Source organism: Micrasema longulum, unplaced genomic scaffold (genome assembly GCF_059751315.1).
Source record: "Micrasema longulum isolate JH-2025_06_02 unplaced genomic scaffold, ASM5975131v1 h1tg000430l, whole genome shotgun sequence".
NCBI lineage: Eukaryota > Metazoa > Arthropoda > Insecta > Trichoptera > Brachycentridae > Micrasema > Micrasema longulum.
Genome location: NW_028277630.1, coordinates 160381 through 176582, shown reverse-complemented (window position 1 = coordinate 176582; position 16202 = coordinate 160381). Strand labels below are relative to the sequence as shown.

The following is a 16202-nucleotide window of genomic DNA, read 5'->3' as shown; positions in this document are numbered from 1 at the left end:
AAAATAAACATAGTATTAAAACAACGTGTTAATAGAATTTTTTGGCTGTCCTAGAAATTCAGCTTTTTTGAATTACGACTCTATTTTCAGATCAAATATGAGATATGTATCGTTTTTTTTCGGTGGTATATTAAAAATCGATACATGGATATTATGAGTGTTCAAACGACTTTTATTTCATACTAAATTAATGGCTATTTATTTTTTTTAACTTTTAGAAGGTAAAACACAGAAGTCCACTTTTTGCTATTTTGAAGTTAAAAATGAAGAAATTATAACCACGTGCTATTTTATACGTGAGTAAAACACCGAAGTCCACTTTGTTTTTATGCAAAATACACCAATAGTCCCAGATATGCTATTAAAATATGTATCATCAATATCAAAGTAATCATTGTTTTACATTGAAAGTTCTTTAAAGATTGAAATTATCTTTTTGGTTCAAAAGTTTTATTTTGGAAATCGCACAATCACAAAATCTTGTTTCATGAACAATTCGATCAATGTGACCTCCGTATCCTTTAAGGTAAATATATTAAATGAGTAATTATGATCTACTAATATTTGAGATTGTTATTTTGTGGTTTTGCCGAAATAGGCATCTTCAGGACTGGTAACTTTTTTACAACATTAATGCTTTAATTATATACAATAAAAAATATTAATATCACTTGTACAGTTATACATATTTTTAATAAGAAGGGATTATTCATAATATGATAATTCTGTCAGATCAGTACACAGATTGCAGAGCACCTAACTTTCAGAATAGCATGGATCCTCACACAAGTATAATATTATATAAGGGAAACATTAGTTCGATACATTTGAGATCATTCAAGGTACATTTTTCTTATAAACTAACGGTCAATTTTTTCAGTGTTTATCTGTCCAATTACCAAATTATACGTTGGTTCATAATAATATCATTTCAACTTAATGTATTATTTTCTACTAATTTTAACACAAGTAATAAATATAACGTAAATCAAGCTGACTTAACATGATTTATAAATAACAAAGTTTATTTAAAATAAATCAGTAAGTTTATTTGAAAATAATCCAACTATTAACATTTTTAAAATACAGCACGGTAACAATGGCGTCGTATGGCAAATTATTTTTTTAAATTACATTTATACCATAAGCGCCCTTACCATATTACGAAAATAGCGTTGTTTAATTTATTTAATTTTTTTAATAGTATTATGATACATTTTTGCAATAAAAAAAATAATAATTCACTTGTTATATTTTTACTAAAACTAAAATCCCACCAAGCCACTTTCTGTAGCTTGTTGGTGTAGATAATAATAATAACCATTTCTTACAAGGTTCGGATATCAAATAAGTATTTTATTGAAAGACACAACAAATATATAATTACAACTAATTTGCAAAACAGTTCATTTTTGGGAATGTTGAAAAATTGGACCGAAATAGGTCTTAAGTCATATATATTATTTAAAAGATGAGGAATGAATACACGGAGAAATACTAAGAATTGGTCAAATTAAATACAGAAAAACTAATTCAAGGAGTTTTATTAATAATTGTATTTATAATTTCATCAAAATCAGTATCTAGAATATGTTTTTATCCTTTTTATTTTCTCAAAGTTTTAGGATATTGATTCGTAAGTACGGAATATAAAAGTTAACGCGGATTAGATTCGAAATATTTATTTCTAGAAGTTACACACTAATCAACATATAATTTTATCAAAAGGAATTCACAAAATAGTTGAAACTGGCCAAGGGTCCTGCCCGCAGATAACACGAAAGATCTAGAAAAAATGCCGCGAGCAATTTTCTTTCAAGAGTCATATAGAAGTGTCGTATGGAGTGAAGTTAGGTTCGTATCGGGTTTGCACAACTGAAAAGGCGTTCCAGTGTTAGCAACCTGATAATGTTTATTTAAGTACTTCACTCTCCGCTACAAACTAAACGGTTTGGGTATTTGGTAAGAAATTGCCATAAGGCAATACTGTATGTATTGCGTTCTGAGTGGCACTTATTTTCTTAAAAGCACTTTAAAAATATAAGAGTGAGATGAGTTGATTTTGATGTCGAATTAAATTCTGACATAATTGTCAGTTTTGAAAACGAACACCTATTAACATATAAAAGCATCTAGGTGTAAAATGTTTCCACTGTAAAAAATGAATGTAGCTATTATGTATTTTCCATCTGTTTTACTATCTTCTTGAAAGTACGTATCGAGACGTTAAAGGAGCCGTATTTGTAATCGCTAGGTAGATAAATATAGACGATCGTTAAGCATAATATTGTCTTGATAATTGTCAAAAGTCATATAAAAATCATGATTAATGCAGCTCTTGAATTGAGAATCGCTTTAAGCTGGCACTTTTTATCACAAAATATTTTTTTATCCTATTAAAATCGTAAAAGAGAACGATTTTTAATTTTAATGAAGTGAGGAATGAGGACTAAATTTTCAAGGTCGTTCATTGGTTTAATTCGATCTTATGACGTCAATATGAAAAGTCGGTAAAACATGCCGAGGTAGATAGCAAAAGTGTAGAATACTCAGCAATACATAAATGTATTTAAAATGTGTATGTATAAAGTGTTAAACAATAAAAAAATAGACAGCTAAAAAAGTCCTTAGTTAAACATCCGACTTTTTCTTAAAAGGTGAATACGGTACTTGTATTTAATAATTGAATATTTTCTAAATTTGATGGAGCATTTGACATTAATTTGATATAGCAACCGCGATTTGCGAGTATTTCAATCTTGTTGAACTAGAAAAATATATAATTCAGTAGAGCATTTAAATATTAATAAAAAACGTTTGTTGGGTACGCAGATATAACTTTGTGTTCTCTAGAATGGGAATTTATTTGTCTGTTCATAAAAAAAGCAGTAAGATTAAAAATTATTTATCATCTATTAATAATTATTCATCAGGTACGCACACAAATGAAAAAGACACCTTTAATAATATGATAAGTCTAACTGTAACGATGGAATAAATTAAAACAATAACGCAGTGCATCCATAAATTAAAAATACATTTAGAAATCACGCACAATACTTATTGTAACCTCTGTATAACTCGGGATCAAAGTACTGTGACCAATTAATGGGCAGTATCTATACGCTTGGCGGGCCACGGGATATAGAGGCTGACCAAAAGTACGGTTATTTTCATAATATTTTATAAAGCGTGAAATGGCGAAGATAATTATGTGTTAATATATTCTTAGCGCGTAAAAATAATATGAGAGGCCTTGCTCTTTTCAATGAAAGTTTTTTTCAATAAATAGTATGTGTTAATTTAGATTCTTCTAGTCTCAGTGATAATCTCAAACGAAAATTTGCATTTTTTTGTAAAACTACACACCCTTAAATATTCAATATGAAAAAAATATGTTGCGCCCACATAAGCGAAGATTATCAAAGTTTTTAATTTTTATAAATTTATAGATCGTTGTTAAATACGGTACGTCAAAAAGTGACTCCTTAACACGATCACTCTTGGTCAAAGGACATAAGGTCAGTAAATAAAAAGTATTTTGAAAACAGGGTAACCATAAATTCGTAGGCAGTAATTAATTATTAATCAAATAACGATTTAACATACATTAAAATAACATTCGTACAATATCATTTAGATTAAACATCTTAGAAAACTAATTTGAAACACCTACTAAAAAACCTGCAAAAACTTATATTTTTACTTTTTGAAAAATAAAAGTGAATTATATGCGCTATTTTGATAAACTCAAATATTACAATTTATGTGGCCATTTTCAACAAGATGTTAGTAACTCTATATTTGAAAATAAATAGGAATCATGTTGTGGTGGAGTGGAGTTCGAATCTCGGACCGTGAGTCCACAACACTAACCACGGGACTACAATCCGGTTACGTATATTAGTTACTGACATTTTTGCCTGAAATCCTTTGGAACTAAAGAAATAATTATTTGTTTTATAAAGGTAAAATGATAATTCAATCTCATCCTTGCAATACTACTCGAGAGGTGATGTGGAAATCACAAACATTAGGCAGTATGGTGAATGTTAAGCAGTGTGTGAAGTGATCACTAAACCAGCCAGTTACAGGTCAAAAACCCCAATAATTTCTTTATTTCGGTTGACATATCTATCAAAGTTACTTCTTTTGTCTCTGTCCAAGGTAACTATCGTAGTGGTTAAATACACTTTTTAACTCTTAATAAACTGAGGTAAATAATTCCATGACCCATGGTGATGTGACATCGCGTTATCACAAGCAAAAGACGGAATATTCTAACATTCAGACGTTTGAAATAAAAAACATGGAGGCATACTGTTTAGTAATTATTTTTCTATAATTAATAAAAATAAATATATAATATGCCCGTGTTATACCAAAATAAATTAAAAATCATAAATACACCGAATATCTTACATGCGTGCGTCCCCAATCATTGTCAATAACCGACTGAATCTGTTTTACACAAACGCCGACCACACAACATCGTCTCTGATGAGTTTTATCTTCGTGTTCTCTCTTACACATATTTATTACTGTATTGGCGTCACATTCATTACAATATTTTGAGATTGTACAAATGTTTGTAGACAAAAGACTGGATTTCTGTAAATGTAATTTTATAAAACTAGACTTTTATATTCCCTTCTCTAAAATGTTCTCCATCTCTGTTGTAATTTGGTAATCACAATTATTGTTGTTTGCGTAGCAAGGAAACATATATTTCTATTAAAATCCAGCATAGTAATACAAATTTTACTTTCCAAATCAGGTGTGAAAATGTCCATAAATAAGATAGACATATCCAGACTTGTATCGTTTGTAGACTAAATGTGACATCACAGCCACAAAAGAGTTGATAAATATTTAAATACTTCATATAAGAAAACGTCTCAGATCGAACCAGGAACATTATGATTGGCAGCCAAACATGCTAAGCAGATTTTCGTGAAATCGAAGGATTGATTTTTTTCGAATGATTTAATATATTTAATTTTTAACTATTTTTTGACGGTCACCATGTGGCATTTATGGGGTGTCCATTCGTATAGGGTGTCCAGTATTCATTGTCGATCATTTATCACCGAAGACCATCATCATTAGTAACTCTGCTTCCCCATTCTATTCCCTATAAAGCGTATATATCCCATATACCTATCACCATCACCCAACTCCCATGGATCACATCTGAAGACGAATCCTCAACTCCTAATTGCTATCCGTCAGATTGACTGGGAGTTTTGAAACTAGTATGCTATGAAATATATTTATTAGTAGCATTTCATAGCTTCAATAAAATTATTCTTAAAAAAATGATTAGAATATTTTTTTCGGTGTCAACATTAGTTGTGTCCACCTTTTTCTAAATGAAGAAAACAATAGGAAAAATTGGTTAGTAATGTGTTCTTCTTCATTTTTTTACAACGAAAAAGATAATAATTCGTAGCATCTTAACCGTAAACTGCGCAAATATCGCGAGCAACTTTGGCAGCTTTATTCACTTGATCGATCGCGAACAGAAGGAGCTGTTGAAAGTGGTCACTTTCTTTTCTTGACATTCAATTTTGAAGGCTTGTAATCAAATAAAATAATAAATTAAAGGTGATAGCAAAGACATCTTGTAGAGGAAAAATTTTTCTCATACATTTGAAAAAGAACGGACAACTTATGTTACATCGAATATAAAATATTTAGATGTATGTATTTTTTTATATCATTGATAAAATAAATTTTGATTTTACCACCTCTTTTTTCTCACCCAGTGGTCCAAAGGGCACTGCATTGATAAACAAAATACAACGTAGTTTAATCATCTGTTACATAAGGCGATGAGTCTTAATTGGGTTGTGGTCCCTTTGCCAAGGTTGAAGACTCACAGATCAGAGGTCCGAGGTTCGAACCCCACTCCACCCTAATTCGACTTCTAATAATTGGTTATTTACAACTCGTTGAAAATAGTCCCAAAAATTGAAACATTTGGGTAAATTGTAAAATTGCTAATATTTTTTTTTATAAAAAATAAAATAAAATGGCAATTTTGGAGTTGAGTCATTATAACAGCTCAGACGATGTTTTAATTTAACGTTAAATTTTGATAATTTTAGCACTGAATATATACATTTCTAACTTATTCTGGAATACCCTATGGACAATGTCAGTTCTCGCTGTCTTGATATTGAATCCCATACAAATGAAACAGTATCACACACTACAAAATAACACCATACATTACACGTGTCAATCAAGTTAATGTGAAATTAAATATTTTTTCTCTTTACCTTTTAATTAATCACCATTTGTGGTGCAAAGGGTACATTATTTCAAACATTAAAAAAAAAAATTTTTTTAATTACTTGGTTTCTTTTTTAAGATATTAACTTATATTTTCACGAAGTATTCTAAAAATCTAGATAAAACTATTACATTTCACATTAGTACCCAAAATATGAAAATACGAGCACTACCATTTTCAATAATGTTTTTAGTATGACCAAATCCTTTAATTATTTTTTTATTTAAAACTTTTTTTTTATTTCTTTACAATTTTTTGTTTACATTTTTTATTGCACGTATCACTGAACTCAAGTTTTAGCGGCCTTCGTGGTTTAAAAGCTAGAACACTTAACTCACGCACAGACGGTTTTAGGTTTGATTCCCGGTGGGAACACAAAAGAAATATCTAATTTTTCTCAAGCCGAGGTGTTTTGTGCTGCAGTTGTGGTGCAAAAAAAACGTGATTTAAATAGAGGTAATGTAGTAACATTTTTGATGGTGGATGGGAGATGATTCTACAGTCGAGCCGCATGGACACTAAATGAGGTAGAGAAGAAAGAGGAATTGTAGATGGGTATTACAAGATTATGATCTGTCGTTGGCTGGTTTGACTGGATACAAAAATGAAAACTGAATGAATCGGGTTGTGGTTCCGTGGCTAGTGTTGCGGACTCATAGGTTCCATCCCCACTCTTCCCCAACTTGATTTCCAATTCCTAATAGTGAGTTATTTACAACTCGTTCAAAATAACCACCAAAATTGAAATATTTGGGTAAATTTTAAAAACGCTGATATTTCTTTAAAAAAAGAGAACAATGTGGATGGGGAAATAACTAATATTAGGCAAAATGATGAATGCTACGTATAAAGTGATATGCAGCGTGTAAAGTGATCACTAGAATATCCTTTTGCTTATAAAGCTCCTGCATATCTGCTTTTCAAGTAATCTAATATTTGACTGTATTTTTTCCAGGGTGCAAGTCATTCTTCAAAAGGTCCGTTAGAAGAAACCTCACGTATTCGTGCAGAGGAAATAGAAATTGCCCTATTGACCAACACCATCGGAACCAGTGTCAATTTTGCAGATTGAAGAAATGTCTCAAAATGGGAATGAGAAAAGAAGGTTAGTTGTATTCTTTTAATAATTTTTATTTACATCTTTTTGAAAATAGGTAAGTAAAACGGTAAACTTTATAAAATTAACAATGTCAACATTTGCTTTAAAAAAAATAATAAACTAAAACAAAATTTTTAACATTGTAAGTGCAAATTCGTGATGGAAGCTCATTGTTATTTATTTTAAAATCAAAATACAAATGGTACTTTAATCCACAAATTTGGAATATCCAGTGACGGGTTTTATCGCTTTCGCGACATCATCGAGACTGGTATATTTATTACGAAATTCAATGTATCTATGCAAAGCAGAGGTAAGGATTGAGAATCCTATTTATACAAAACAAAGGTAAGGATCAAAAATCCTTACCTCTGTTTTGTATAAATACATTGAAATTCATAATAAAGATACCAGCCTCGAAGATATTACAAAAGCGATGAAACCGGTCACTGTATGTTCCAAATTTGTGGATTTAAGTATCACTTGTCTTTTATTTCTATAGTAAAACAAAATTGTTGATCACAAGTATAAATCAGGGATGTCTTCCCTAAGTTGGTCAGATAAATGCTATCAAATTTAGGTAGGAGAGGTTAAAACAATAATTTATTATGATGATAAGATTAACTCTGGGTAAATACAGACAACTTACCAAAAAGCTTAGCCTAAAAAAAAGCAAAATCAACAGTATAAGATCATTCTGTTGTGAATCTTAAGGTATTGTTAATTTTTCGCTTTTAGGGAAATTGAATTATTTTACGTAAACTGCATAAATTGCCTTAAATATAAAATAATGAACAGGAAAAGTTGAGAAATATTACTGGCAATCGAATAAATGAACTTTTTCCTGGAGACAGACAAAACTGTTCTTGAAATCAAATCTAACACATCATTTCCTCCAATCCGCGGTACTTTTCTTCTTCAGAAAGCTCACCTCATATTGGTTCCACGCATATCGAATGATTAGGGAACATCCAATAAGAGTAATAAATACCCTAAAATAAAAATATACTTTTTGTCAAATTTTTGGACTGTCGGCAAACTCCGACATACCATTTATATTATCTATCTTTGTATGAATAAATACATTTTTTAAATTTAAGTTAAAATGTTAATCAAAATGTAAGACAAATCAAAATATTAATTGAATTCCTTTTCTGAAAATTTCTTCATTCCGTTTCGAAATATCTTTACAAAAATTTTTTGAGAAATCAAAACTGAGTCTCTATCGATCTTAAAATATTTGGACATACTCGAAATATATATTTTTTTTTTATTCGCCATTTCAACGCTGCAATACAAAACCCATTCATAAAAAAATACGGTAAAAAAATTATAGTACTTATTTACCATTTACCGTATGAACGTTTTACAGTTGCCTGTTAAATTTTAATCACGTGTATTATTCTGATAATCAGAATAGACTAGGTGATTGATAACGCTGTAATATTCGATTAGAAACCTTTCATAACACGACGTCTAAATAGTTTTGTGTTTTAAAATTATGTACCTGCTGATACTAACTTGCGTTTTGTTCAGGTGTTAACCCCTTCGTCCCGAAACCAATTTTAAATCATGCTTTTTTTTCTTCAATTATTGATAACTTGAAGATTGCAAAACTTCATTTTTACATATTAAATAGAAAATACGTTTGTGTGGATTTTATTTATTACTGTCACAGAAGCGTTGTTTAAAAATGCATTAAGAATTTAAAACGACTTTAGGGGAACGTAAAAAGGGAATAACGTAATTTTTTGAGAGACGCTTAGTTGTTAATTTAAAAATAAATATTTAAGGATTTTTTTTATTTTTATTCTTAATTTCACAATGCGCTCAAGTGGTATAAAAAAAATAACAACGGTAAGAAAAAATTGGTAATCACATGGCAAAAGGGACTATCTGTAAATTTTCTGGTTTTCTAGTTTTCAACAGTTTTAATAAATATTTCAGTGAATACAAATAGATTTTTTTTTAAAAAACATGATCAAAAGTAACACTAAAATATTTGGGTTGGTGCATCAAAATCTTGAAATTAAGTCTTTTTTCAGCTCTCCTAAATATTTTTGAAAATCACAGATGGTCTTTTTTGCCATCTGACTACCGAAATATTGTTAGTAAGGAATAATAAAAAAATAATATTATTTTTGTTTTCAAAATGTAAGGGAACCAAAAAAGCATGCTGCATGCATGAGCGTAAAAATCAGCGTAAAAAATGAAAGATGTTAAAAAAAAGGAAACACATAATTAGTTTTGCATAAAAATAAACATAAAAATAGAAATAAACTATGTAAAGTGAAAAGACATTAATCATTAAAACCATTAGTTAATTCAGAATTTAAATCTCACTCGCCGTTTATTAGCGGATAGTATTTATAATCATCTAAAATAAGAATATGAGAGATATATGTATTACTATCGTGTAAAGTGCCCTAAGCAGCTTCGGGTATGAAAGTAAAAAATATGAATAAATGGAGTGTTAAATAAACAAAAATCGTCACGGTTAATTATTTGTCTGATGAAATTCGTATATTATTTTACAGAATTACGTTTGCATAACTGAGTTCTGAGTTGTAGAAAATCAAAATAGATATCTGTATAGAGATAAGGAATCCAAAAAACTAATTAACACAAGATTGCGAATGTATGATCGGTTTGCTGGTAGAAATGGCCACATGCTAAAAAACTTTTTATGTGTCTACATTCAAGAAACGCGTTTTTACAAAAAGTCAAAATATGGTCAAAATATTACAGTTTTGTGCTTGGTCTCCTCTGCTTTTAGTTATTTTTTTACGTTGATAATTTGAGTACAGGGTCTTTGTGGGTTAACTTGTGAACAAAGTTGGTATGAATTGTTACCATCAATCCCTGCTAATGATTCCCGTAAGATTAATGGCGAGACACTAATTATGAGCGCCAAAGAATGGAATTTAAATTTAATAAAACAAGACGTATCGTATAATCGACTGCATAGCGTTCTCTCGACTTTGTTATTATAACGTGAAAAGGAGGTGCCATAACAACTATCAAATATCGCTAACGACAAGCTCAATAACGATACAATTTATATAGATTTGTGGGACTCACCCGGAAATCAATGCCAACTGTCATCTAAATTTCTATCGTCTTAAGCATAGTGTAGAAGGTGAATTGTGTATTTCCTGTATGTAAAAAATAAATAATCAAATATGTACTTCAAAATTATTGATTACTTAGCTCGGATATAAAATTCCTAACAATAAGTAGAATAAAAGTTAACCTCAGTTTTGCTTTAGGAAGTAAAGCCCATGAACAACTGTATAAGCAGTACCACCCCAAGTTACCATCAGTGAAATACTTAGTTCAGTCAGTTAATCAATCAATAATTCTCGCATAACTGAATTCTGTATATTTTGAAACATGTAATAAATGCACATCGAAACTTAACTTCATTTTATTGTCACCTCCGACTGGGGTAGAATCTCTGTTGCATCCACAAGCATGAATCCTACAGATTCTATTCTTTTTCTCGACGATACATCACAGTGTGGAATTTGATATTCTCTAGTCTTGCTCTCCATCGGATTCTGTCTCTGGTCATCTTTAACCAGTCTTTTTCAATACAGCATATCATCCACAACTGATGCACATACATTTTTGGTTGGGTTTTTGTATCCTCAGTAATACGCGTCATGGGATTATTTCCTTGGTAATCCTTCCTAAATCTCTCTCCTATTCAACCCTTCCACAATCCTTCCGCAAAGTACATGTACCTCTCCTGAACATCTTTGGATTAGAATTGATCTCCTGCAACATCTTCAATCACTCCAATCTCTGGCCATTTTTATCCCGTTTACATTTCTTCCTATCCTACTCCAGTCTTCTCCCACACAGTCTATTTATCTCTTCCTTGGACTGCTTTAAAACTGCAGAGTGCTTTATCAAACGTTCTTGTACTAACAAACCCAGTTACAGTAGTGAATGACAACACAAATAGTGTAAATAGATAGTCATAATTATAATTACTTTATTTACACATAATGGTGCATGTATATCAATAGAAGTGCACTTAATTTTTGCCGATGTTCTTGTCCAGATCCAGGAGCTATGAAAACATAGTTCGAAGTAAATGATTCTTGTCAAATATATCGAGTTTTAAAGCTGGAACCTCTTGGATGATAGGCGAACCCGCTGATGATATTTGAGTTTGTTCAAATTTTTGTAGACATGTACTGGATTTAACCCTCTGTATCTAGATACATATTTCTAAATAATTTATTTTTATCTCACCCTTTATATTTCTATATATATACACATACAAGCATATAATCTATTTTACTTAATCTTTTAACCCGTGTACGCCGCATTACATTTTAAAATTCGCAGGGGTCCAAGAAAAAAAAATCTACCTTTTTTCTCAATGAATTTTAATACTGTATCTTGACGAGCTCTCTTATTGTATTTTGTTGAAGAAAGGACAATAGCCTCTCCACAGGTGATCCATTATGAGGTGCTGGGGTGATCGTGCCCTTTTTATTCAAATCTTTTGTCGGGTCTTATGATACGTCATTCTTTTAATGGCTGTCATAATTTGCTTCGAGACATTTGTTGAGGAATTTAATAACCAAAATACGTTGGTGATAATATATTTTGATAGTCCATATTAATTTAAGTTATTCTACATCTGGGTGGATGAAGAGACAGTTTTCTGTGTGAAAAAAAAAAGAATCCTAACTAGTATTTGTCGACTCGACTGCTCTCGGGTAAAAATCCTGAAAAAGGAAACAGAGTGGATATAAGTTAGCTTCATAGTGTACCTTGTTGACCATGTACCATACTTAAGGTACATGGTTCGATTCCTGAAAAGGTTGACATGAAATATCAATTTAAAATGAGGTTAACGATGGAAATTTTATTGTACCTGGACTGGCACCTGAAGCGTCAGACTGATCATCTTACCCTCATGTAAGAAATGATTGAGATACGCTGCATTTGATTGATCAACGCTTCCCCGGGCACTAGTAAGGTAATAGTGATGAATACGGGTATAATATTATTTCAACAATAGTTAAAAAGCGATGCTCCACTGTCTGATTATTGGATTGTTACGAGTCCGTGCGCTTTGTAGCTGCAAGACCTGTTTTATACTTATGACACCAAAACAATTATACGCTAAAACAATATTCACTTATAGATTCAAAAACTACTCTTACTCAAATGAAAGACATAACCACCACAATACATCACATACAAAAAATATAATCACTAGATCCTCAACACATAGACAACTTAAACAAATACAAACTAATCCCACTTTCGGACAAAGGGATTTTGAGTATTATTCAATTAAAATATAACATACTTCCACTATCTATTAAAACAATTAGTAACGAGAAAATTTTGAAAAAGGCCATAAAAAAATGGATAGTGGAGCTAGGTAGAAGTAAGATGGATTGTCTCATTCGCCCATACCAATATTGAATCAATTGCTCCACAACTATATAGCTAATGTTAAGTCTTTGTTATTTTCATTGTGTATTTTGTGATATAAATAATACAGATGTACACAAATACCTTGTTTTTAAAACTGTCTGAATATTTGTTAATTATGTTTGTTTTTTAAGTTAGTCTTCTTTGTTTATTCTCAAATGTAATTTCAAAAAAAGTATACTGTTAAGTGTCCTCGGCACGGGAAACCCCAGTGAGGTCACATTATTGTTATAATTAATTATAGTTTTTAAGCAAAAGATATGAATAAATAAATAAAAAATACTTGCACCCACCTGTAAATTAATAACATATATATTATAATTTTAACTCTAAACAATGAGTGAAATTTAATCCGACAGTCAATCGCTTTCGTTTGCGATTTTATTAGTTCTATGAACGTGGTTATGCTTGATATCTTTTCTATAAAAACAAAAATACCAATGTTCTATGAGGATGCACTGTCTGATTTTTCTTTATACAAACGTATTCCCGAATTTTTTCCCTAGATTATGGCATGAGAACGAACATTTTACCAAAAATTTACGTGAAATATGTACGTATTATTAATTCAGCTTTTTAAGTTGAATTAAGAATACGTACATATTTCAATAATTTCTTACCTGTCTAGAAACATTTCAAACTAATTTAAATCTTAGGTAACGTTACCATTTGATATATATGTAAGATCCCGTATATGCAGAATAAGGCTTCCGTTAGACTTAATTCCTCCGCAATTCTAATTAGCTTTCCTGGTAGATATGGGATTCACTGTGACGTAATTTGATAAGAAATTCTGCCTTTAGAAATCCGCAAATTAATTTTATTTAATTTTAATTTGAGGAAGCCATCAAATTTACGAGACGTGCCTTTGTGGCACATGCATTCAACAATTAACAATTTAAGGCCACGTATTTGAAATTATTGAAAATAATTTATATTAAATTGAACCAATTAAAATTTTAAAAAAATATTAGTTTTCTCGATACAAAGTATTATAATAATCAAACTTCGTGATTCAGATTGACTTGTTTTTTTATTGATTGACAAGCGTTTTCGTCTAAGCTGACATCAAGACTCGTAATTTTTTTTACGTCTTTAAGTACATAGATGAGAACATTGAGCGAGGACTTTAAATAAACGGAGTCCTTTTAAGATGAGTTTTTCTTCAATTTCCTTTTACATCGATATTTTTATGATTAATTTGCACTTTTACAGTGCTTACTGGATATTGTTGGGAATATTTGAAGCTAACTTAAAAATCTCCACCGAAAACGGAAAATTTGTTATTGATGCCAAAATAAACTATAAATAAAAACCTACCTACTTAAATAATAGCGTAATTCAAAACCATCTTTAAACCTTTTAAAAACAGATTTCAATTATTATCTGACACCAAAATTAGCATTCTCCATTTAGTTAGTAAAGCATAATTAGAAATCTCACAATCCTTTTTTCAAAGTTTTTCGCAAATACCTCAGTTACCCCTTCAATGGGGATCTCTAAGTTTGCTTCTTATACCCTTATTTATTTGTGTTATTTTTTCTTGTTTTTGTAATTATTTATATTAAATTATAAGTAACAGTAATGTTTATCCACTCGTATCAATGGCTAGATAAATATGTAGCATTATTTAACCCTTATCCTTTTTTAGATTAAAAAAAATGTATTTTGTGTAGGATTCCTAAAACGATTTTTAAAAAAATTGGAATATTTTTTAAAGCTTTTAATTAAGATGTAAAGTATCGTAAATCGAGTTATATATGGATTTCCATGCATTAAAACTGAAAGTATAACTTGATCATATTTGCCACTTCATGCACTAATAATATGCGTACGCAACAGTTTTCTTGGAAATAGCAAAAAAAAAAAATTCACTTTAAAGAACACATAACAGAGTTATCATAATTTTAAATAATTCAACGTTTGTATTCTTTTTTTATTCAGAATAATGTTCCCTCACTGAGGTGTCCCGTGCCGAGGGAAACATCATACAATAAGTAAAACATGCCTTAAATTAGTTATTTAACAAAGTTAACATAATAATAAAATAAAAACGTAATTAACCTAATTATCATTAACATAATAAGCAATATAAACTAAAATAATCATAAAAAACATAACCAATTATGCGAACATTGCAATGTGGTTCTCCATAAAGGCTAATGTTGGCAAAACTATCATACAAAAATGACTTTTTAATTTTTAAAAAATAAATATGAGAAGTTTCGATTGATTTAACCCAGTATTTTCACAATTATGACACTTTTAAGAAACCCTTCACAAAGCATGAAATTTCACAAAAATAGGGCCGGGTAAATTCTATGTGTATTCGGCCGGTACTCAAAGTGTTAAAAACAAAAATAATGAAAAATCATGAAAATACCATATTGCTCTGCGTCTTGTGTATTGAATACTCGTTTATTGTAAATGCATAATGATGTATTTCGTATCTTTAATAACAAGTTGTTGAATTGATTTAAGTATAGAAATCTCTTCTAATCTCAAGTTACGAGAAGTTGGTGAGAATTTGCATATCGGTCAGGAGATATGGTCACTGTGTGGATATATCTCTTGGGAAGAAATTGCATTCACATATTATATGCAGATGGTATCTCTTAGATGCATTGCCAATTAACTTTGTTGTTTTCTTGTAGAACCTACGAAGTGTGGGGGCGATAACCATTTCTGTATTTTTTTAAAATCTCTCACAAATAATAATGATTGAATTGGTATCTTATCTATTTATTACATAATATTACAGATTTAAAAAAAATAGAATAGCTTGTTTGTAGATAATAATTCCATGAATTTAATTTATAGTTATGAATTGCGTTGTGATCCCATGCCGTGTCGTCGATTCAATTCGTTTTTGTCCAACAGACCAAAATGCGAACATCCAGAAATAGAGCTTTAAAGGTTTTTTTTACGAAATAGGCATAAATAATGACCACGCTTTAAGACAAAATTCGTTAAAAAACCCTTAAACAATTTTTAATACATATTTTTAAATTTGAAAATATAAATAAAAGTTTTTTCAGAACTCCTGAACACTTTTGTTAAAAATGGTCTGTTGGACAAAAACAAACTAAAGCGACGTGGTGTTGCAGACTCACGGATCAGAGCTCCGAGGTTAAAACCGCACTCTACCACAACTTGATTTCCGTTTTCTAATAGTGAGTTATTTACAACTCGCTGGCCACCAAAATTAAAATATTTGGGTAAATTAAAGGAACGTTAATATTTATTTGAAAAAACACTTTTTAATAAAAAATATTACCGACTAAGACGCCGATCTCGTGGTTTGCAATTTTATTTATTTTATATTTCTTTATTTATTAATAA

The 16202-nt window shown here is 30.2% G+C and overlaps 1 protein-coding gene across 2 annotated transcripts in view; it reads left to right on the top strand.

Moving 5' to 3' along the window:
* The window catches only part of svp (COUP transcription factor 2), a 185248-nt gene that overhangs the window by 20141 nt on the left and 148905 nt on the right, over positions 1-16202 (top strand). For both annotated transcript variants that reach the window (XM_088226409.1, XM_088226408.1), the window contains exon 2: positions 7254-7403. In XM_088226409.1, coding sequence (XP_088082535.1) covers positions 7254-7403 — 150 coding nt within the window. The remainder of the gene's footprint in view (positions 1-7253; positions 7404-16202) is intronic.